This window comes from Balaenoptera borealis (genome assembly GCF_965194805.1).
Source record: "Balaenoptera borealis genome assembly, chromosome: 17".
Classification (NCBI taxonomy): Eukaryota; Metazoa; Chordata; class Mammalia; order Artiodactyla; family Balaenopteridae; genus Balaenoptera; species Balaenoptera borealis.
In genome coordinates, this window is record NC_138876.1 from 367547 (window position 1) to 387732 (window position 20186).

General features: G+C 65.4%; 2 protein-coding genes across 7 annotated transcripts; both read left to right on the plus strand.

The window, feature by feature from the left end:
- The first annotated feature begins 1866 nt into the window (after positions 1 to 1866).
- TONSL (tonsoku like, DNA repair protein) lies at positions 1867 to 14103 on the plus strand. 3 transcript variants are annotated; one of them, XM_082363175.1, is made up of 26 exons: positions 1867 to 1976; positions 2077 to 2172; positions 2331 to 2473; positions 2956 to 3139; positions 3527 to 3656; positions 3889 to 4060; positions 4149 to 4263; positions 4759 to 4946; positions 5040 to 5192; positions 5363 to 5488; positions 5831 to 6020; positions 6955 to 7034; positions 7134 to 7223; positions 7500 to 7572; positions 7671 to 7834; positions 7924 to 8047; positions 8169 to 8929; positions 9045 to 9121; positions 9532 to 9685; positions 9768 to 9846; positions 10232 to 10533; positions 10690 to 10861; positions 11544 to 11719; positions 11957 to 12030; positions 12436 to 12569; positions 13776 to 14103. In XM_082363175.1, the coding sequence occupies exons 1-26, from the start codon at positions 1952 to 1954 to the stop codon at positions 13967 to 13969; spliced, it is 4176 nt and encodes a 1391-aa protein (XP_082219301.1). In that variant the 5' UTR covers positions 1867 to 1951; the 3' UTR covers positions 13970 to 14103. The 3 variants fall into 3 exon arrangements, with proteins under 3 accessions (XP_082219301.1, XP_082219302.1, XP_082219300.1); XM_082363176.1 differs by having other exon boundaries at positions 4801 to 4946; XM_082363174.1 differs by having other exon boundaries at positions 4801 to 4946; positions 6955 to 7223.
- On the plus strand, positions 14093 to 20043 carry VPS28 (VPS28 subunit of ESCRT-I). Of its 4 annotated transcripts, none has more exons than XM_082363182.1 (10): positions 14093 to 14103; positions 16976 to 17046; positions 17611 to 17639; positions 17760 to 17797; positions 18026 to 18115; positions 18843 to 18948; positions 19060 to 19161; positions 19491 to 19544; positions 19619 to 19710; positions 19808 to 20043. In XM_082363182.1, the coding sequence occupies exons 2-10, from the start codon at positions 17010 to 17012 to the stop codon at positions 19923 to 19925; spliced, it is 666 nt and encodes a 221-aa protein (XP_082219308.1). In that variant the 5' UTR covers positions 14093 to 14103; positions 16976 to 17009; the 3' UTR covers positions 19926 to 20043. The 4 variants fall into 4 exon arrangements, with proteins under 4 accessions (XP_082219308.1, XP_082219307.1, XP_082219310.1 ...); XM_082363181.1 differs by lacking the exon at positions 14093 to 14103 and adding an exon at positions 15197 to 15336 and having other exon boundaries at positions 16978 to 17046; XM_082363183.1 differs by lacking the exon at positions 14093 to 14103 and adding an exon at positions 15343 to 15650 and having other exon boundaries at positions 16978 to 17046.
- Positions 20044 to 20186: the final 143 nt, after the last annotated feature.

Genomic DNA, 20186 nt, shown 5'->3' on the forward strand with positions numbered 1-20186 from the left:
CATCTCACTGGGAGTCACTGGTTTACTGGAGGATGTCCCAGTCCTGTTGTAAGAAAGGAGAAGACACCAGCAGTCTGTCTCCAGGATCCCGGTCCACCTTGGCATCCTGAGCTGGCAAGGGTTGGGGGAGGCCTGGGGGCACAGGTCGAGCCAGCCCCCCTTCCCTTCTCCCACCCCCACACTTCCCTTTAAGCACTACATCTCTCAGTACGCCCGAAGTGAGACATTTACAAAAATAATAAAAATAATTTTCTAAAGAGAGGAGTGAAGAGGTGTTTTTACCGCTGTCGAAAACGACTTAACATATTATGTTGCTTTTGTGATCTGTGTTCTCTTTGGATATTTCTGTATGTAACTACAGTTTTGAAAAAGGTCCAAACCAAGTGTTGTTTGTATTTCCTTACAAGAAGACAGCCTCATGGATGGGCTTCCCTGGGCTCTGATAGCCTCCCAGCCAGGGGTCAGCTGCTGGCCCCCAGCCTGCAGCCTCCCCACCCCAGGCCTTCAGCTCTTGCTGGCATCCTCATATGTGCATTCTTGTCTGATCAGTGGGGAAGCCAAGGCTAGAGAAGTTGGGTCCTCTCTGAAGGGAGATCAGGCCCCAGGACCTGGGCTGTCCTGTGAATACTGGTGCTGGAGGGGGAGAGGGTCTCGGGGGAGGTGCCGTCCCACCCGTTCTGCTGAGACAGTCTCTGTTTCCATGGCTTGGCTCCCCCATCCCCACCCTGCTTCTCACTGTGCCCCTTGCACCTCACCAGCCTGCCTGCCAAGCAGCCACCTTGGTTTCAAGGCCTCCTGTCCTGTCTCCTGGGATCCCACGTTGGAGGGAGGGGGAGAGAGCACCACACCCTTCAGGAGGCAAAGAGGAGGCCCTCCTGCTGCTCTTCCAGCTCAGCCTCAGCCTCACCCCTGCAGCTTTCCCTGGACCTGGGGACCAGCCACCCTCCACATCGCTCCCTCCCGGGTAGGCCTTGCTGCCTACCCACTGGCTGAGAATTTTACCCCATTGGGTCTGTTTCTATTTCCATAGGAAATAAAACTGCCCATCTCCCACTCCTTCCGGGCCTCCTCTGGGGACTTTGGGGCGCGAGCCCTGGCACCTAGGGCCCGGGGCCACGCGGCAGGGTGGGGACTGAGAGCCCCGAGGCCCGGCAGGTATTTGGTTCTCGAGGCAGGGGTTAGGGGAAAGGACGGGTACTTAGAGGTCCCCAGGCTCCCCACACCCCCGATCTTCTGCAGCTGAGAGGTTGGTCACAGCGCTCCGAGCCCGGATCCTGCTCCCTTTACCTCTCAGCACAAGACGGTTTTGCAGTTTTAACGAGCGCACGCTGAGTTTTCCAGGAATACAAAACTGGCGTGCACACTGAGGAAGCAGGACCGCGCTCGGTTCTTTTTGAAACACACAACCCCCCTCCCGCCGGTAGCAATGGGGGTCGGAGTCCCCACGTGTGACGACTGTGGCGGGTTCAAGGCTGATCCGCAGGTTCTGCGGGGGCGCCTCTGATCATGCCCACAAATCTGAGTGCTCAAGTGCCCGTGGTCTCCGAGGCCTTCCTCTCCTCCCACGCGAGGGCAGTCCGTTCCTCAGGCCAAGTAGCGTGGGTGGGTAGGTTTGCTTGTGTGCGGGATGAGGCAGCACGCGGAGGGAGCCCAGGAGACCCCACCCCAAGGGCGGATGCGGGATGCGGGGTGCGGGGCGGGGCGGGGCGGGGCGGGGCGGGGGGTGGGGCTCAGCTCGAGGGGAAGACCCAGGAGTCCATGGAGGCGCCCGCCGCTCTTCCGGCCCCGGCGCCAGCCCTACTACAACTACCAGGATGCGTCGGGCGGGTGGACTACACTTCCCGGGACACTCCGCGCCAGGACTGGGCCTGCGCGCTGGGCCTGGGGGTGGGGCTGCCGTGGCGGCGCTAGAGCGCGGGAAGTCCGGAACCCCCGGCACGGCGACCGGAGTATGAGCCTGGACCGCGAGCTTCGCCGTGAGTCCAGGGACTAGCGCCCGGACGCGGGGGCCGGGGGCGGGCCTGGCCCTCCCGGGCGGAGAGGCTCAGCACCCACTCCTCGTCCTTCTTTCTGCAGAGTTGAGCAAGGCTAAGGCTAAGGCCCAGAGGAGCGGGCAGCTGCGGGAGGAGGCAGCCGTCTGCCACCAGCTGGGGGAGCTCCTGGCCAGCCATGGTGCGTGGGGTGGAGTCCGGGCCTGGGAGCGGGGAGCCGGGAGGACCCGGGGGGCGGGCGGGCGGGCCTTCCTGAGTGCCGACCGGCCGCTGCCCCACTGGCCCTCGCGGTCCCTGGCCCACTGCCCGGCCAGACTGAAGCCTGCCCCGCCCGCCCAGGCTGCTACGCGGAGGCCCTGCGAGAGCACCAGCAAGAGCTGCAGCTTTTGGAGACGGCCGACGACCCCCTGGGCTGCGCCGTGGCCCACCGCAAGATCGGAGAGAGGCTGGCGGAGATGGAGGACTACTCGGCTGCCCTGCAGGTGGGAGGAGGCCGCGACGTGGACCCCCACGCTGGCCACACCCAGCTCTCCTGGGCTCTCATCTCCTGGGGGTCCATTTCCGAGAAGGGAGGCCCGGTCTCTGCCGTCCAGGCCTCTGGCTGGAGGGGAGAGGGAGACACGCTGCGATGGGGCCTCACCTTCAGAGAGCCCTGCGCCGGGCCCTGGTAGCCTGGTCCTTGGGTGGGTGTGCCACAGTGGGGGTCCAGGCCCTCTGTCCACACAGAACTGCCCTGGCCCCGGCTTCTGGGGCTGCCACCGCCCAGCTAACTACCGGTCAGTGTCTCTCCCCCAGTGACTTTGGCTGGCCCGAGTGTGGTGCCACCATCCCCACAGGCAGTCCTTGGCATAGAGAAAATGGGGTGTTGCAGCCTGGCTTTGGCCTGCTCTGTGGGGGCTTGGGGGACACATGGGGTTTACTTGACATGGGGTTGGCTCACAGTGGCCATTCTTCTGTGCTCCAGCACCAACACCGCTACCTGGAGCTGGCATGTTCCTTGTCCAACCATGTTGAGCAGCAGAGGGCCTGGGCCACCATTGGCCGCACCCACCTGGACGTCTATGACCACCACCAGTCACAGGATGCCTTGCTGCAGGCACAGGGAGCCTTTGAGAAAAGCCTGGCTATCGTGGACGAGAAGCTGCAGGGTAACTGCCCTTGGAGACTGACCCTCCCCGCCTTCTGCCTTCCTGAGCTCTGCAGGGAGAAGAGGCTACAGCCCCGTTGCCCGCCCTGCCTGTGTGGTGGGTCCACCTGCCTGGGCCCTCCCTTTGTGAGGTTGAGATCGGTTCTCAGAAGCAGCAGCCCTCCCCCAGCTGCCTCCCCCCCCCCCCCCCTGCCCCGCAGAGCCTGTGCTCCTCACGATCTCGGGTCCGGCTGCCTTTGCTCTTTCTCACTCCGCTCTACCTGCAGCAGAACCCCTGGCACCTACAGTGAGAGGCGGGAGGAGGGGTCCAGGAGAGGCTGGCCAGGGCCCAGGGCTGGAGACCCCAAGTGGGGGTAGGGCACTGAGTGTCTGGAGGGGCGTCTTCCAGGCTCACTGACCAAACGAGAGCTGAGTGAGATGAGGACCCGACTTTACCTCAACGTGGGCCTCACCTGCGACAGCCTGCAGCAGGCGGCGCTGTGCCACGCCTACTTCACCAAGAGCATCTACCTTGCCGAGTAAGGCCCCGCTCAGCCCCAGGAGGGAGCGGCTGGGGCCTGGGCTGCTCCCAGGGTCCTCCCGAGAGGGCAGCCGGGCTGACCTCACCCCTCCGCCCAGTCAGTTTCCTGTTAGCAGAGGGGCAGCCTTGGCTCTGTGGGGGCCGGAACCCTAAGTGGCATCGGTGAGTGCTTGCCGTGCTGGCCCTAAGCGGCAGTGCCCCGGGCACTGAGCTCCTGTCCCCACCCACAGGCAGAACCACCTGTACGAGGACCTGTTTCGCGCCCGCTACAACCTGGGCGCCATCCACTGGCGGCGGGGGCAGCACTCTCAGGCCATGCGCTGCCTGGAGGGGGCGCGGAAGTGCGCGCGCATCCTGAAGCAGGGCTCCCTGGAGAGCGAGTGCTGCCTGCTCCTCTCGCAGGTGCTGCTCCTCAGTGGCTCCGGGCCCTGCTCCCGGGTGGGCTTGGGCCTTCAGGAGCCTGCGGGCCTCACCTTCCCTTGTCCTCCAGGTCCTCCAAGACCTAGGGGATTTTTTGGCCGCCAAGAGAGCCTTGAAGAAGGCCTATCGGCTTGGTTCCCAGAAGCCTTTGCAGAAGGCGCTGGTCTGCCGGACCCTCAAGTATGGTGAGCCTAGGAGGGGATGGGGGGGCTGAACCCCCTGAGAAGGGGTAGGGAGGGCTCCTGTCCTTCAGCAGAGGAGGCCTGGGCGTGTGTCCTTTGGGAGGTGGCAGCGTCAGTAGGGCACCCGTCTCCCCCCACTTCTTGTTGGGAGGGGCCTCATTTTTCTCTGAGCTACGCACAGAGTGTCAGAGGGGCACCCAGGGTGGTCAGGAGGCTAGTGTCTATGCACCAGCCAGCTTCGTTGGCAAACTCGAGAGAAAAGCCGCCCCGCCTAACGGGGTGGGAGCGTGGACGGTGCGTGTGGCCTAGCAGGACTGATAAGTGGCGGTCAGCAGGGCCCCACCCCATGCTGCGGACCAGCCCCTGCCCTGACTTGTTGTTAGTTGGTTCTTCTACTCTTGCTGCGACCCCACGAAGTAGTTCCTCCTACCACCCCCCTTACCAGGGGGTGAGCGGAGGCTCTGGCAGGTGGCTGGCTGCTTAAGGGCATGGGGTCAGGCCCCAGGCTGTGCCGCCCCTGCACCAGGCTCTTTCTGGCAGTGCTGGCGGTGGTCCGCCTGCAGCAGGAGCTGGAGGAGGCTGAGGAGAGTGACCCGCGGGGTGCCGTGGGCATCTGCGAGCAGCTGGGGGACCTGTTCTCCAAGGCGGGCGACTTCCCCAAGGCCGCCGTGGCCTACCAGAAGCAGGTGCGTGCCCGGGCTGGGGCGGGGGTGAGGGCACCGGGGCTGTGGGCTGCGGGGTGTGGCGCAGCCCTGGCCTCGCTGTTGCCGCTTTCCCAGCTGCAGTTCGCGGAGCTGCTAAACAGGCCGGGGCCTGAGCTGGCCGTCATCCACGTGTCCCTGGCTGCCACCCTGGGGGACATGAAGGACCACCGCCAGGCCGTGCGCCACTATGAAGAGGAGCTGAGGCTGCGGGACGGCAGCGCCCTGGAGGTGAGGGGTCACGGCGCCCTGCCCTGCCCGGGGCTCTGTCCCAGGACTGCTGCCCTCGGGGGTGGGCACGGGAGGGCTGTCGTCCTTCTGTCTCGTGTGGGCAGCCATGGGGAGCCGGGGCCAGCTGGGTGCGGGGGCAGCCGCCACCGAGTTCATGCCTCCTCCTCCAGGAGGCCAAGACCTGGTTGAACATCGCGCTGTCCCGCGAGGACGCCGGTGACGCCTACGAGGTGCTGGCGCCGTGCTTCCAGAAGGCGCTCAGCCGTGCCCAGCAAGCTCAGCAGCCGCGGCTGCAGGTGTGGGAGCCCGTCCGTCCGTCCGTCCGCCCGCCCGCCCGGGGTCCCCACGCACAGCTTCCCCGCGGCCTGTCTGTCCCCCGTCCCTGTCTCTGCTCTGGCCCTGAGCTGGGTGTGCCCTGCTCTTCAGAGGCAGGTCTTACGGCACCTCCACGCGGTGCAGCTGAGGCTGCAGCCTCAGGAGGCCCCTGGCACTGAAGCCAGGCTGCAGGTGTGGGAGCCCGTCCGTCCGTCCGCCCGCCCGCCCGCGCTGGGGTCCCCACGTACAGCTTCCCCGCAGCCTGTCTGTCCCCCGTCCCTGTCTCTGCTCTGGCCCTGAGCTGGGTGTCCCCTGCTCCTCAGAGGCAGGTCTTACGGCACCTCCACGCGGTGCAGCTGAGGCTGCAGCCTCAGGAGGCCCCTGGCACTGAAGCCAGGCTGCAGGAGCTGAGGCCGGCTGAAGGTGAGGAGGAGGAGGGGGACGAGGAAGACGAGGAGGACGAGGGGGACGACGCCACCCTGGAGGCCATCGAGGTGGAGCTCTCAGAGAGCGGTGAGGCTTGGACGCTGTGCCGGCGGCCCCGGCGTTCCCTCCCTGACGCCTGCGCGGGGCCGGGGCCGGTGGGTCCTGCTCACAGGCTCATGATGGGAGGGAACAGCCCAGCGCGGGGTGGGCAGCTGGCGCAGGTGAGACAGGTGGAGGAGGGTGGAGGAGGGGGTGGGTGCAGGGAGCTGGGCACAGCCGGTGCCGGGAAGCTGGCGGGCGTCTGCAGGGGCGGTGGCTCGGGGCAGACCTGGGGAAACGCACCACAAGCGGGCAGAGGAGCCAAGCGGGTCCCGAGACCCTCGAGGGCCCGCGCAGGTTCCCCTGAGGCCAGCGTGCTCAGCTCCGTGGGGCAGCCGTGAGGGTGAGCTGTGGCGGAAGCCGGCTCAGGCAGCGGGCCAGTGGGTGGGCTTCAGGAGTCAGCTGGCTCCTGGCTGCACGGTCCCGGAGTGGCTTCAGTTTTGAACTCGAGGGGCCTCCAGAACCTCCGGGAAGTTTCAGCCTTGCCTTAGGCGGGTGCCGAGCTGGGCGTGGCTCGTAGATAGGCGTGGGGGAGGGTCCGCAGGAGGGGCGGGGAGAGAGCACCCAAAAGGAGAACTTCAGGCGATGCTCTCCATAGGCAGTTACCCACGGAGGAGAAGGAGGTGCCAGGAAGGGCCAGAGGTGCAGGAGGGAGCAGGGGCGAGGAGCGGGGTTGGGCTGAGAGCAGGCGGGGGCAGAAGGCAGAGGCACCGGGACTCATGCAGGCGGAGGACGCCTGGGCTCCAGGGTCGAGCTGTGTCCACCCTGGGCCTGACTTGGCCCGACAAGGATGCTTGCCAGGAAAGAGACGGCAGAGGTCTGGCGTGGGGGAGGCTGACCCACAGGGCCGTCTCCTGGGCGCAGGAGAGCTCGGGGCAGGGGGCTAGGCTCAGCTGGGCTGGCGGGCCTGGTTCCGTTCCAGAGGATGAAGCTGACGGGTCCCAGCGGTTGGAGGAGGAGGAGGAGCTTCGGGGCTGCCTGGGCCAGCGGAGGGTGAGCAAGGTGAGGACGGCGGCTGAGCGGGTGTGGCGCCCTCCCCTGCGCGCCAGTGCCGCCCTGTCCCCTCACGCCTACGCCCCCACGGGGCGACTGTGCCCACAGTGGAACCGGCGCAACGACGTCGGGGAGACCCTGCTGCACCGAGCCTGCATAGAGGGCCAGCTGGGCCGCGTCCAGGACCTCGTGAGGCAGGTGGGCATGCTGCCCCACCCCCGTCACCCTGCGGCCATAGCAGGGGCTCTCGCTGGGGTACTGTCTCCCCAGGGGCCAGGGCAGGGCGCAGGGGCCGGAGCCAGCGCTGGGGACTCTGTTCTTGTGGTGGGGAGTGTCTCCCTCACTCTGGTGTGACCTGGGCCAGGGCCAGGCTCGGGGGTGGGCCCCGGGGGCCCTCCTCAGGCTTCAGAGCCCCAGGGCAAGGCCAGGCTGTGGGGTACTCGGGGCCAGGCTCCTTCCCGTTCTTTGTCACAGGGCCACCCCCTGAACCCTCGGGACTACTGTGGTTGGACACCCCTGCACGAGGCCTGCAACTACGGGCATCTGGGTGAGCGTGGGACCGGGGGGTGCTAGCATACGACAGGGAGAGGGAAAGGGTCCCTTCCAAGGAAGGGCCCGGGAGGTGGCTCATACCCCCGTCCACAGACATCGTCCGTTTCCTGCTGGACCATGGGGCCGCGGTGGATGACCCGGGTGGCCAAGGCTGTGAGGGTATCACTCCCCTGCATGACGCCCTCAACTGTGGCCACTTTGAGGTGGCCCAGCTGCTCATTGAGCGAGGAGCGTCGGTCACTCTCCGAACCAGGAAGGTGAGCACAGACGCAGGCCAGGCAGGCGTGGGCCGCGCGCGGTTGGTGGTACTGCTGCTGCCAGCCCTGCTCAGCTGGGTACCCCACAGGGCCGCAGCCCGCTGGAGACGCTGCAGCAGTGGGTGAAGCTGTACTGCAAGGATCTGGATGGCGAGACGCGAGAGAAGGCTGCTGCCATGGAGACGCTGCTCCAGGCGGCCTCTTCGGGCCAAGGCACGCGGGGACCTCCTCTGCCCCTAGGGACACCTTGCTCCTCAGCCTGAGAGTCCCCGGGGCCCTGGGTGGCGGGGATGGTGCCGGGCACTGCCTCACAATAGATTCGATCTCTCCGCAGCTCCCCACAGCTCCCTGGCTCCCCCGACCCTCCCAAGTAACCACCTTTTTGACCCTGAGACCTCTCCTCCCTCAAGTCCCAGCCCAGGACCCCCAGAAGCCTGTCAGGCCAGTGCCAGGGTCTCCCAGGGGCTGGCGGTGCCAGCTGCGGCCAGGCCTTGGAGGAGCAGGCACAAGCTGGCCAGCAGTAGCAGCTCGGAGGGGGAGGACAACCCAGGCCCGCCCCAGCCAACCCAGAAGAGGCTCCGGCACTCTGGCCCATCACTGCCCGCCACGGCCCGGATGCCCGGCCCTGCCAGTGACGGGGAGGCAGCCACAGCGAGTGCCGGCTGGGCAGCCTCCCGGGCGGCCGTCGGCAGTGCGGGCAGTGCCCAGAGCTGCCGCCTGGGCCCCAGCCCCCCTCGAGGCCCCGGCGAGGCCCCCACCCCCTGGGCGGCGCTCCTGCCTAAGGAGGAGAGCTTGGCCGGGGACTGGCTGGAAGAGGACTTGCCGCTGGCCCGCGGTCACCGGGGCAGCCACCCGCCCCGCCCCCGGAGCAGTGCGGGTGGCAGCAGACACGGTGCCTCGGGGTCAGGCAGTGACGCGAGTGCCGTCAGGCCTCGGGCCCGGGCCAGGCAGAGCCGACTGTCCTATCTCAAGAGGTGGAGTGCAGTGGTCAGAGCAGATGCAGCCTGCAGCTCAGCCGCGGAGCCCGCGCGGAGCCCTGATGTCCCCAGGGCCTTGGGGCCCACTGGGGGAAACCCTGCAGCAGGCCAGCCCCTGGTGGGTGTGCAAGCCTGGAGCAGAGCTGCCGCCCAGGCTGGGGCGGTTGGGGGTAGTGGGCGGGGGGCTCCGTCTCTCCTGCCTCAGGCTGTTCTTCCCTGCCCGCACCTGCTAGGGTCAGGCCCTGCTCCCTCCCATCCGAGTTCGAGTTCGTGTTCAGAATAATCTTTTCCTCATCCCCGTTCCACACAGGTAAGGTGTCACCTGTCTTCTCCCAACCCCTGGCTCCCTCTGCGCCTCTGCGGGTTCTGGGCCGGGGGATGGTGCGCAGGGGCAGCAGAGGGCCCTCGTGGCTGTAGATGGCGTGGGATGTGTGTTGAGAATCCATCTGGTTTTATACCCCACCTCTGGGGGGCTGGTAGCTGGGGGAGGTGATGGCAGACACAGGCTCGGGGAGGCCCTGCGTCCCTAGAAACGGCCCGGAGGTGCTGCACGTGTGCACGGGGCACTGGCGTGTCACACGTAGGGGCAGGGGGAGAGGAAGGAGCCAGACGAGGGAGCTGTGGACGCCAAGCTGGGATGGCAGGACCCCGGGGGCCTCTCCTCAGCGCGTGCAGGAACCTGGCCAGGTCCAGGACTCCGCTCGCCCGCTGTCCCCACAGCAGGGAGACCCACTCCGTGGCCTGGCTGGCTGAGCGCGCTGCCCAGCGTTACTACCAGGCCTCTGGGCTGCTGCCTCGGCTCTCCCTGCAGAAGGAGGGGGCCCTGCTGGCCCCACAGGACCCCATCTCCGACGTGCTGCAGAGCAACGAGGAGGTGAGCGGCAGGGCCGGGCCCTGAGCTCGGGGTGTTCTCCAGCACTGCGTGCCGGGGGCTGCACACCGCTGGTGCTTTCCAGGTGTTGGCTGAGGTGACTTCGTGGGACCTTCCCCCGCTGACGGACCGCTACCGCCGGGCCTGCCAGAGCCTGGAGCAAGGTAAGGGCCCAGGGGGCCCTGCGGCGGTGGCCTGGGCAGAGGGCTGGGTGTGCGGGCTCCACCTGCCCGTGCCACTCCCAGGTCTGCGGGCCTCGACTCCCAGGACCCCAGGTGTTCACCAGGGTCCCTTCCCGCCACACCTGTTCTCGGCTTTTCCTCCCCTACCTAGTGGCCCTGTGTGTAGGTAGTGGGGGGGGGGGGAGGATTGGCCCCGTCTGGAGGTAGATGAGCACCACCCACCGTCTGCGGCGTGGCTCCTGGGCCACGGGGTCCACAGGCCTCTGGTGGCTGCGCCAGGGCTCGTGGGCGAGGAGGGGCTGCCTGGTTTGCCTCAGGTGACGCACAGGGCAGGCTGTGGTCCTCGTGACGCCACGTCCCCCTCCAGGGGAGCACCAGCAGGTGCTGCAGGCGATGGAGCGTCAGGGCTCGGGCCCCGCGTTCAGCGCCTGCTCCCTGGCGCTGCGCCAGGCCCAGCTCACGCCGCTGCTGCGGGCCCTGAAGCTGCACTCGGCGCTCCGGGAGCTGCGCCTGGCCGGGAACCGGCTGGGGGATGGATGTGTTGCCGAGCTGCTGGCCACCCTGGACACCGTGCCCGGCCTGACCCTCCTCGACCTCTCCTCCAACCACCTGGGCCCTGAAGGCTTGCGCCAGCTTGCTGCGGGCCTCCTGGGGCAGTCCGCCTTACAGGTAGAGGCGTGGGGAACAGTGGGCTGGTACCAAGGCAGCATCTGAACGTCCATATCTAGCCCATCCCTGGGTGGGAAGGCGCGGTTGAGAGTGCTGGCCGGTACCCAGCTCCGGGTGGCCCAGACCAGATCCTCTGGGGAACCCATGTCTCCACAGAACTTGGAAGAGCTGGACTTAAGCATGAACCCCCTCGGGGATGGCTGTGGCCAGGCCCTGGCCTCCATCCTACGGGCCTGCCCCTTGCTCAGCACCCTGCACCTCCAGGCCTGTGGCTTTGGCCCCAGCTTCTTCCTGAACCACCAGGCGGCCCTGGGCAGCGCCTTCCAAGGTGAGCTGCCGGGCACGTCCACTCCCTGGCCCCACTCGAGCGCAAGGACCGCTAGGGCACGAGCCCGGCTTCCGGGAGCACGTAGGCGCACGTGCAGGTGCTGGACCTGTCTGGGCTCAGAGGGACGCCGGGTGCTTGCCTGGCCTGGGCGGCCCCCTCAGGACGCAGCCCCAGTCCCAGCTACGCTGCAGGCCAGAGCCCCAGCCCCACGGCTCTCACCAGGTCTGAGCATCCCGTTTGCCGGAGGCGATTCCGCCACAAGCCCACTGGGGCTGCAGAGACCCGCCGTCCCAGCGCTGAGAAGCTGGAAACTGGGGTCCTCTGGGGGGCTTTCCACAGAGCTATGAGCACAGCGGCACGGGAGGAGGGGTCTGGGACTGGGGTGGCAGATGGAGTGCTCCCAGCCTAGGGCCTGTCTCGGGTCACCTGGGGCCATCCTGTTGTCAGTAGGGGCAGGTAGAGGACCCAGAAATGGTGGGAAGAAGCTGGGCTCAGGAGTCCAGTTCTTCCCCCTCCCCACTGGGAGACACTGGGCCAGAGCCACCCGTTTCCCTGCACACCAGACCTCAGGGACGAGGACGGCTTCCCGAGGGTCACGAGGGTTCTGGGCCCAGGACTGTGCGGCAGGGCTGGGGGCGGCGGCAGCACGCGGGGCTGACAGAGGCTCTGGCCCTTGGTACAGGCGCCAAGTGCCTGAAGACACTGTCCCTGTCTTACAACGGCCTGGGCACCTCCGCCCTGGCCCAGGCCCTGCGGAGCCTGCCAGCTCGCACCCTCCTGCGCCTGGAGCTGGGCTCTGTGGCCGCCAGCAAGAGTGACCCAGGCCTCATGGAGCCCGTGGTCAGCTACCTGACCAAGGTATGCGGTCAAGGAGGGACACTAAGCCAGAGGCACCTTGGGCCACCCAGGATTGGCGGGTGGTGCTGGGAAGAGGCTTGCACGTTTGGAAAAAACAGAGGCGGGGAAAGCTTTCTGTGGGCCTGCCTGCCTCAGGCCGTGAATTCCTGGCCAGCAGGAAGGACACCTGGGATCCAGGGAGGCAGGGAGGGCAGGTCCCCCACTCAGGCCAGCTCCCCTTGGGCCTCCGCTGTCTAGGAAGGCTGCGCCCTGGAGCACCTGGGCCTGTCGGCAAACCACCTGGGCGATGAGGCCGTGAGAGATCTGAGCAGGTAATGCCAGCCAGCTTGTGCCACCACCATCCTGCAGGGGTTCTGATCTCAGGGCCCAGGAGCCCGGGGAAGCTGGGGCTCCTTGCCCCGGCGTGCCCCGAGACCTGGCCGCCAGCCACTAGCCTGCTTCCTGGCTGGCCCTCGTGTCTCTTCATGCTCCCACAGCTCTCGAGACTCTTTCCCTCTGGTGTGTCCTCTCCTGTCACCCTTTGTCCAGCAGCCCAGGCAAGGGCCACTGCTTCTGTGGCCCTCCAGCCTCAGCTGGCTTGCGGGAGTGTGAGGCACCCGTGCCCGGCTGGGGGCAAAGCCTGTGGGCCTGGCCTGTAGCTCCCCGAGCCTTGGGGTCACCTGGGGCAGCTTCCCCTCGTGATGGAAGCCGACCCCGGGGCTTCTTCCCTGTCTCAGATGTCTGCCTCTCTGCCCCTCGCTGGCCTCGCTGGACCTGTCTGCCAACCCCAAGATCAGCTGTGCTGGCCTGGAGGAGCTCCTGTCTGCCCTCCAAGGGCGGCCCCAAGGCCTCAGCTTCCTCGGCCTGTCAGGTGAGCTCTGGGTATGGTGGCTATACCTGCCACACCGGAGCTGGTGACCCAGCTTCCTCCTCGAGGACCTGCCTTAGGCCCAGGTGCATCCTCTGAAGGGGCCGTCACTGCCACCAGCCAGACCGCAAGGGTGGGCTGGGCCCCTTGGGGTTGCCACAGTGGAGGACGGTGACCATTGTGACTGGAAGCAGGTGTGAGCCTCGCTCCTCAAACCGTAGGGCGGGAGGACCGTGGGTCTCTGTCTCTGGCCTGGTCAGCCTGACCCTCGAGACCATGGCTGGGGGACCCACTGCCACAGGGACTTTCTCGTTCCTGTTGTCCAGAGGGAGGGGCGTCGGGCTAGGGTGGCAATACCTGCCTCTGAGAGACCCTCTCGCTTCCTGGCCAAGGCTGCCCTGACCCTACCGTCCAGGCCTATGGCCTGACTTAGCTGGTTTCTCTGGCCACGCCCCGGTGCAGGACCCTACCAGAGCTGTCTTGAGAAGGACCCCAGGGAGGTGCATTTGGTGAACTGGCCACCCAGCAGCCTGGCACATCCTGCTGGGGCCCAGGGCAGGACAGAGCAGGCTTTGCCCTCTAGAAGAACAAGGGCTGGGAGTGGGTCTACACACAGGGGACCCCAGGGTTCTTCCTGCTCCTCGCCCACGGGCCCACAGGGCCAGCCTGGCTCCTCCAGGAAGGCCCCCCTGAAGGTGGGCTGGTAGGAGACCTGCGCTCAGCTGAGGGGCTGCTCCCCACACACCTGGCTTCTTGGCACCTGCACCCTCTCACCAAGCTCCCTGGGGTCGTGAGCCTGCTGGGTATTCTCTGGTCTCTCTGAGGATTGAGCCTTGTAGCTCAGTGTCTTGAGACTCACAGGTAGCCGTTTGGGTCCATTTTATGGAGGGAGAGACCCAGGCATCGTCAGACAATGGCAGAGGCACAGATGTGAATGCGGTGTTTACTTTAGCCAACCTCCCTCGTGCCCGACCACTGGCTGGGAAGGGAGTCCACAGTCCTGGGCACAGTAGGCCTGGGAGAGCACACTCCTTCCTAGAGAATTATCGGGCCTCTGCTGGCCTTTGCTCATGCCCCTCGCTGCAGCCCTTGGGGCCTCAGAGGAAGTGGCAAAGAGAAAAGCCCCACAGGGCCCCCCTCTACGAACACCACTGGTTCCCGCGGGCCCCCGGCCATAGCCTGAGGCCTACTCCTGCCTTCCCTCTGCAGGCTGTGCTGTCCAGGGCCCCCTGGGCCTGCGCCTCTGGGACAACTTAACGGTGCAGCTGCAGGAGCTGCAGCTGTGCAGCAGACGTCTCTCTGCTGAGGACCGGGTTGCCGTGCATCAGCTGCTGCCCCGCCGGCCGGGCCCCAGAGCGTGCACCCTGGACCGGGGCCCCAGGCTCTTCTTCAGGCACCTCTGACTGCCTGAGCCCGCCCCGCCCGCCCCGCCCGCCCAAGCCTCTAACAAAGGAAGCCGCTGCTGCCGCCTCCCTCCCTGCTGTGGCCTTCCGAGGGGTTCACTGTGCTGTCAGAGCGCTCTGGAATGAGGCCTCCCTCCCCAATAAGCAGTGAGCCACAACCAGCAGAGAGAGAGGGTTTATTCACAGGCAGCCAAGTGAGGGGACAGGAGGACGGATCTCACACTGGCCTCCCCAAAGTAGGGGCGTAGGGTATTTACGGGATGAAGAAGCAGGTTGGGGGAATTCCCTGGCAGTCCAGTGATTAGGACTCCAACACTTTAACTGCCGACAGCCTGGGCCTGGTTCCATGTTCAGGGAACTAAGATCCTACAAGCTGTGTGGCCAAAAAAGAAAGGAAAAAAAAAAGGCAGGGTGATCTTAAGCATGGGGAAAGGAGATTGGAGGTAGGAAAAAGGTGACATAATCTGTGTTCTGCAGAGGTGTGTCTGAATTACCTGCTTCCTCATGGGACCCATGTTAAAAAATGGCACATGATCTGAGGGTGGGGGCTTGGGCCCTCTGATGTCAAAAGGTCATTCACTGGACACCTGTGCAGGCCCAGTTTTAGGGTTGGTGGTCCCAACCAGTCTTAACTGGCTTGAGCTCAGACTGGACACAGGTGACTCCAAGTTCCTGGAAAACAACTCAGAGCAAACATCTTATTTTTCAGGACATGCACGTTTTTGTATCAACAATTAAAGGCGAGCTTGGTCAGTGAAGGCAGGTTACAAGCGGAGGGCTTTTTTTCATTGAAGTACACTTAATTTGCAATGTTGTGTTAGTTTCAAGTGTACAGCAAGGCAATTCAGCTCAGTTTTGTATATATGTTTTGTGTATATGTTGTTTTTCAGATTCTTGTCCATTATAGGTTATTAAAAGATACCGAATATAGTTCCCTGTGCGGTACAGTAGGTCCTTGTTGTTTGTGGAGGAGTTTTTACGAAGCTGTAAAGACAAGCTCAAGGATTTCTGTTATCAATTTCTGTCAACCCTGTGGGGCACAGTTTCCAGGACAGATCCGGCCACTTAGAGGCCCTACAGGTGAAGGCAAAGCCTTCTCCCTTCGTTACCTCTTCCGGTTCCTATCAGGCATGGCTGGATCAGACCCGTAGAGTGTTACCCCCGGCCTGGCCTGCCCTGGCCTGAGCGCGGGGTTGCGGGGAAGTAGCCAGAAGCCCAGGCGGACCGGCCCCGCGCGCAGGCGCAGACATCAGGACCCGGCGCCGAGGAAGTGCGCGCAGGCGCATACATCGGGGCCCGCGCACAAGCGAAGACGTCAGGGAGCGCTCCGCCCCCGCGCCATTTCCGGGATCCGCGAGGCCTCCCAGGTACTCCAGGCCGGGGGCGGGCGGGAAAGGCGGCCCTGGCTGAGGCCCGGGGGTGTCGCTGTGCCGCGGAGGGCACTCCGCGCCCGTGCTCCTCCTCGCTCTCCGTCTTGTGGTCCCCTCTCCCGGTGCCCGGCTCTCCTGGCTCCCCCCAGGGCTCCAGAGCCGTTTCCCCGGGACTGGCGCCTCCGAGCGCGGCGCTCAGACCGCCGGGCCCGAAGGTTCCCGCGGCCTATGCGCCCCGCACCCGGCCCGCCCGATCGCCCACCGCGCTCATTGGGCTTTCTCTAGAAGCTCGCCGTTCTGGGTCGGGGCAGGTTGGTGAGGTTCAGCCGAGTATTCGCTTGTGGCTGTGGACGTCCGTTTTCGTGGCTGCGTGGAATCTCGCTGTAGAGCCACAGACGATCCGTTTTTTCCTTCTCTCCGTTGCGCCTCCTCTCTGATGCGGCGGGAGGGTGGCTCAGTGGTATCCGTGTCCCCACCCCACCCCCGCGGGCTCTCGTAATTGCGTCGGCCTTCTCGGCCCCGCCCCCGCTCCCCTGCTGCTTAACTTGTACAACCTTGGCCTTCCCTCTGCTCAGCCTCCGCACGCCGGGGTGCCCGGGGCTCAACGTGGGCTGCTTTCCTTTCTACCTTGGTTCGCCCTTAGCCATCTCCTGTGGGACGCCATCCATCCCCTCATTGCCACTGGCTCAGCCCTGCCAGCCCCGGCCTCTCCCCTGATCTCCAGCCGCCTCAGCAGCTTCCTCGGATGTCTGTGGAGCCTCTCAAAGCCAACAGATCAACCGCAGCGCTTTCCTGCACACCAGCCTGCCCTCCACACCTACTTTGTTCACTTTCTCCATCTCAGTTCACCTCACTGTCATGGTGCCACTGGTCCAGAAATAAGGGTGTCATTCTTGAGTCCTTTTTACTTTTTACCCCTTTTCAAATTCTCCATTGGGTCTGGTGGTTCCATCTCCAAAGCACGTCAGGACGTGGCCCCAGTCACCGCATCAACTTCCGGAGTGGGCAAGCGATCCTGCTTCCACGGTCGGCTCAGCCCGCCGCCCACCTGGAGCCGGAAGGACTTTCTTCAGTCTTCCAGTAGTTACCTCTGGCTGTGCCAGGATAAACCCAGACTCCTTCTCCTGGCCTGTGAGATCTGTGCCCTTTGATCCCCCTGCCTCTCTGTCCTCATTCCTAGGACGCCCCTCACCCCCTAGGACGCCCCTCACTCAGAAAGCTCACCGTCCCCCCCGCCCCCCCCCCACGCTTGTCTGTTTTTCTAAATTCATTCCTGCGTAAAGACCTCACATTATACGTGCTATCGTATGTGCTGTTCTCTCTGCCCAAACGTTCACCCAGGTCATTCATCTGATAGTTGCAGCCCCTTCCTCTCCTGGCCACCTGACTCAGAGCAACCTGCCCTGACCATGCTCCAGGGCACCCCTCCCCCACCCACCCCCTCTGCCATCCTGCCCTTGCTCACTCCTGAGATGCTCACCTGCACCTGCTTCCTGCCGGCAGCCTCCAGGGTGGCTTGGTATTCCCAGCACGGTGCACAGCACCCTGTGTGTTCATTGCTGAGGATGGGGAAGCTCTTCATGAGGCCCAGGGGTGTTAGGGGGTCACCTTTGCGTCAGCACTGGCTCTGCTCCCTAGGTCTCTGTACTGTGGCCACCTGAGCCTGCAGGATGTTTCACGGGATTCCAGCCACTCCTGGCATGGGAGGTGAGTGTGGCCCAAGCTGGGCCCAGGGACCCAGAGGGCCTAGGCTTTCAGCCTCTGCGGCAGAGGCTGATGGGAGTGGTGGCCGGAGCATTTGGGAGGTCTATAAGTGTCTGCCCCCGCAAGACCTCAGGTAGTGGCCAGGGGCCCAGAGACCTCCTCCAGGTGGGGTCAGCTGGGCGCAGAGATGACAGCTTTAGTGTGCCTGGAACCTCAGGGGGTCTTGGGTATCCCACAGTCCCCAAGCCAGGGAATAGATTACAAAGCGTGTGACAAACGTGTGTGCCCATCACTGCATCGTAAGCAAGGTAGCCCAGAAACAGGTGGAATGGAGGACCAGCCCTGGCGTGCAGCCCCCTGGACCCAGAGGCATGTCCTCTGCTCAGGTCACCCCACAAACTAACTGATGGGGATGCCGAGATTGAAATTCCCCCAGCTCCCTTTGGGACATAGCCCGGGGGAGGCCTTGGGAGGGGTGCTGAGATGGGGCTGGGCCAGGGCGGTGGACAAGCTTGCCAGGGTGACCTTCGTAAGCAGCCTGCCAGCTATCTGCCTGTTCTGTCGCAGCCCCTGGAAACAAGCCGGAGCTGTATGAGGTGAGTGGCGGGCACCCGCCTGGCGGCGTTGGCCAATAGTCCTTGTCCGCGTGGTCCTCACCGGGGCCCCGCAGCCACTGTGGCGCTACTGGCCGACCCTCTGCCCTGTCTCCCTAACAGGAAGTGAAGCTGTACAAGAATGCCCGTGAGCGGGAGAAGTGAGTCCAGCACCCACGCTGCCTGCCTCCCCCATACTGAGGATCAGAAGGACATGGGGTCGGCCCAGGGAAACGGGTCCCAAGAAGCCTCTGCCAGGGGTGGGGTGAGAGGGGCAGCCAGACACGGAGCTCTGCCTCGGCGGCACCTGGGGTAGGACTGGCACCCTAGGCTCCGGGACCCCGGCTTCCCTGCCTTGGCGGCCGCGGCTGAAGGAGGCGCCCCCTCAGGTATGACAACATGGCGGAGCTGTTTGCAGTTGTGAAGACGATGCAGGCCCTGGAGAAGGCATACATCAAGGACTGCGTCAGCCCCAACGAGTGAGAGCCCGCTTCCCTGCACCACCGACCCATACTTGGAAGCTTGTTTCTGCCCTCCAGGGCTGGGGTGCTCAGTAAGGAGCAGGGGCGGGGGTCTGAGGCCCACCCAGCGCAAGGAGGGTCCCCTGGGTGCTGGTGGCCTTGGTGCCATCTCAGGCAGGGACGTCCTGGCGGCAGTAGCCCAGCATTCTGGGGAGAGGGGAGCCCAGCGGCCTGGCTTCAGGATTCTGCCCCAGCTTTGCTACCTGGGGCCTCATCAGTGCAAAGGCATAGAAGGCGAGCAGGGTGGCACAGGCAGTCGGTCTGTGGGGTGCCGCTGGCCAGGCCTGGCAGCCAGGAGGTACGTGGGGCCTTTGTTCGGTGCAGCAGCCCCTCCCCCATAGGACCACGAGCTGTCGACGTGGAGGCACAGCCAACACGGCCCGAGGAGCGGGCCCGAGGGGTCTCGCTGGGCCTCTGCCTGGTGCTGGGCTGGGGGCCAGGCTGCACAGTCCAGGCCAGGTCCGTGTGGGAGCCGTATTTTGGCCATTACCATCTCCCGCCACCTTCCAGAGTTCTTTTTTTGTATAAACCAAGTGGGAAGGCTCGGCCCTCGATGGCCAGTCCCTGGCCCTTCACCCAGCCCTCCGTGCGAGCTGCCACTTGTCTGGAAGGGCCGAGGATAAGCAGGATGTGCCAGGCGGCGCTGGCCTGGCGCTGAGGGCGGCAGCCTGACCCTTCCCCCCAGGTACACTGCGGCCTGCTCCCGGCTCCTGGTCCAGTACAAAGCTGCCTTCCGGCAGGTGCAGGGGTCAGAGGTCAGCTCCATCGATGAATTCTGCCGCAAGTTCCGCGTGAGTGAGCGGCCCCTCCACCCTGAGGGGCCGGGGCGGGCGTGGGCATGGGGGCCATTGGGCTCGGGCTGGGCTGCCCCGTGAGGCCCAGCACCGTGTGCCCTCCCTCAGCTGGACTGCCCGCTTGCCATGGAGAGGATCAAGGAGGACCGGCCCATCACCATCAAGGACGACAAGGGCAACCTGAATCGCTGCATTGCCGACGTCGTCTCGGTGTGGAGGCGGGAGGGCCACGTGCCCACAGCCCCGCGGTGCACAGAGTAGCTGGAGGGGGGTGGGGGGGGCAGTCCTCCTGGGCAGCTTCCGGGAAACCCCCTGAGGCCCCTCCCATCCCAAGGCCCACGTGGGATGTGCCCAGGGCTCCCACCCACTGACAGCTCCTGAGGTGCAGGGTCAGGGTTAGGGCCCACGTGACCCCACGGCCGAGGCTGAGGAGGGCGAGGGCCGGCTGGTGCTGCCCCGGGCCCAACCCTGCAGAGGACCAGGCTGGCGGGGGTCTTTGCCGGGGGCCCACGTCGTCTCACACACACAATTGCCGCCAGCTCTTCATCACAGTCATGGACAAGCTGCGCCTGGAGATCCGGGCCATGGACGAGGTGCGGCTCCCGGGCAGTCGGGGGTGGGGGCAGGGGAAGCGGGGTCGGTGTCCCAGCGGGTCGTGTTTCCGCAGATCCAGCCCGACCTGCGGGAGCTGATGGAGACCATGCACCGCATGAGCCACCTGCCCCCTGACTTCGAGGGCCGCCAGACGGTCAGCCAGTGGTGAGTGTGTCACCTGCTGAGCCGCCCCGTCCGTCCCAGCCCCGTAGCCCGCCCCCCCCCCCCGCCCCAGCCCAGCTCTGTGCTCTGTGCCCCACAGGCTGCAGACCTTGAGCGGCATGTCAGCCTCAGACGAGCTGGACGACTCCCAGGTGCGCCAGATGCTCTTCGACCTGGAGTCAGCCTACAACGCCTTCAACCGCTTCCTGCACGCCTGAGCCCAGCCTCCCTACCCCCACCTTCTGCCATGGTCCCGTTTCCCCCGACGTCAGCACACGTTTTGCCGTGCACAGTGGCCTGGAGCCCGCTCCCCCAATAAAGATGCTTTCTGACCTCCCTGCTGCTGTGGGCGCCCCCACCGCCCCCAGGCCCACCCTGCCTGTTTGTCTGACCTCTGGGCCTCGGGAGCACGCAGCCCATTCATCAGGGAAGAGCCTCAGTGGCACTTCAGAGGCAGCGGCTTCCCTGGTGAGCACCGC

Bases quoted from the DNA above. Each gene is read 5' to 3' on its own strand.
- TONSL (XM_082363174.1), top strand. From the start codon at position 1,952: ATGAGCCTGGACCGCGAGCTTCGCC. The intron at 6,021-6,954 runs GTGAGGCTTGGA...GTTCCGTTCCAG, and splicing joins GGTGGAGCTCTCAGAGAGCG to AGGATGAAGCTGACGGGTCC. The intron at 12,570-13,775 runs GTGAGCTCTGGG...TTCCCTCTGCAG, and splicing joins CAGCTTCCTCGGCCTGTCAG to GCTGTGCTGTCCAGGGCCCC.
- VPS28 (XM_082363182.1), top strand. From the start codon at position 17,010: ATGTTTCACGGGATTCCAGCCACTCCTGGCATGGGAG. The intron at 17,640-17,759 runs GTGAGTGGCGGG...TCTCCCTAACAG, and splicing joins ACAAGCCGGAGCTGTATGAG to GAAGTGAAGCTGTACAAGAA. The intron at 18,949-19,059 runs GTGAGTGAGCGG...GCCCTCCCTCAG, and splicing joins AATTCTGCCGCAAGTTCCGC to CTGGACTGCCCGCTTGCCAT.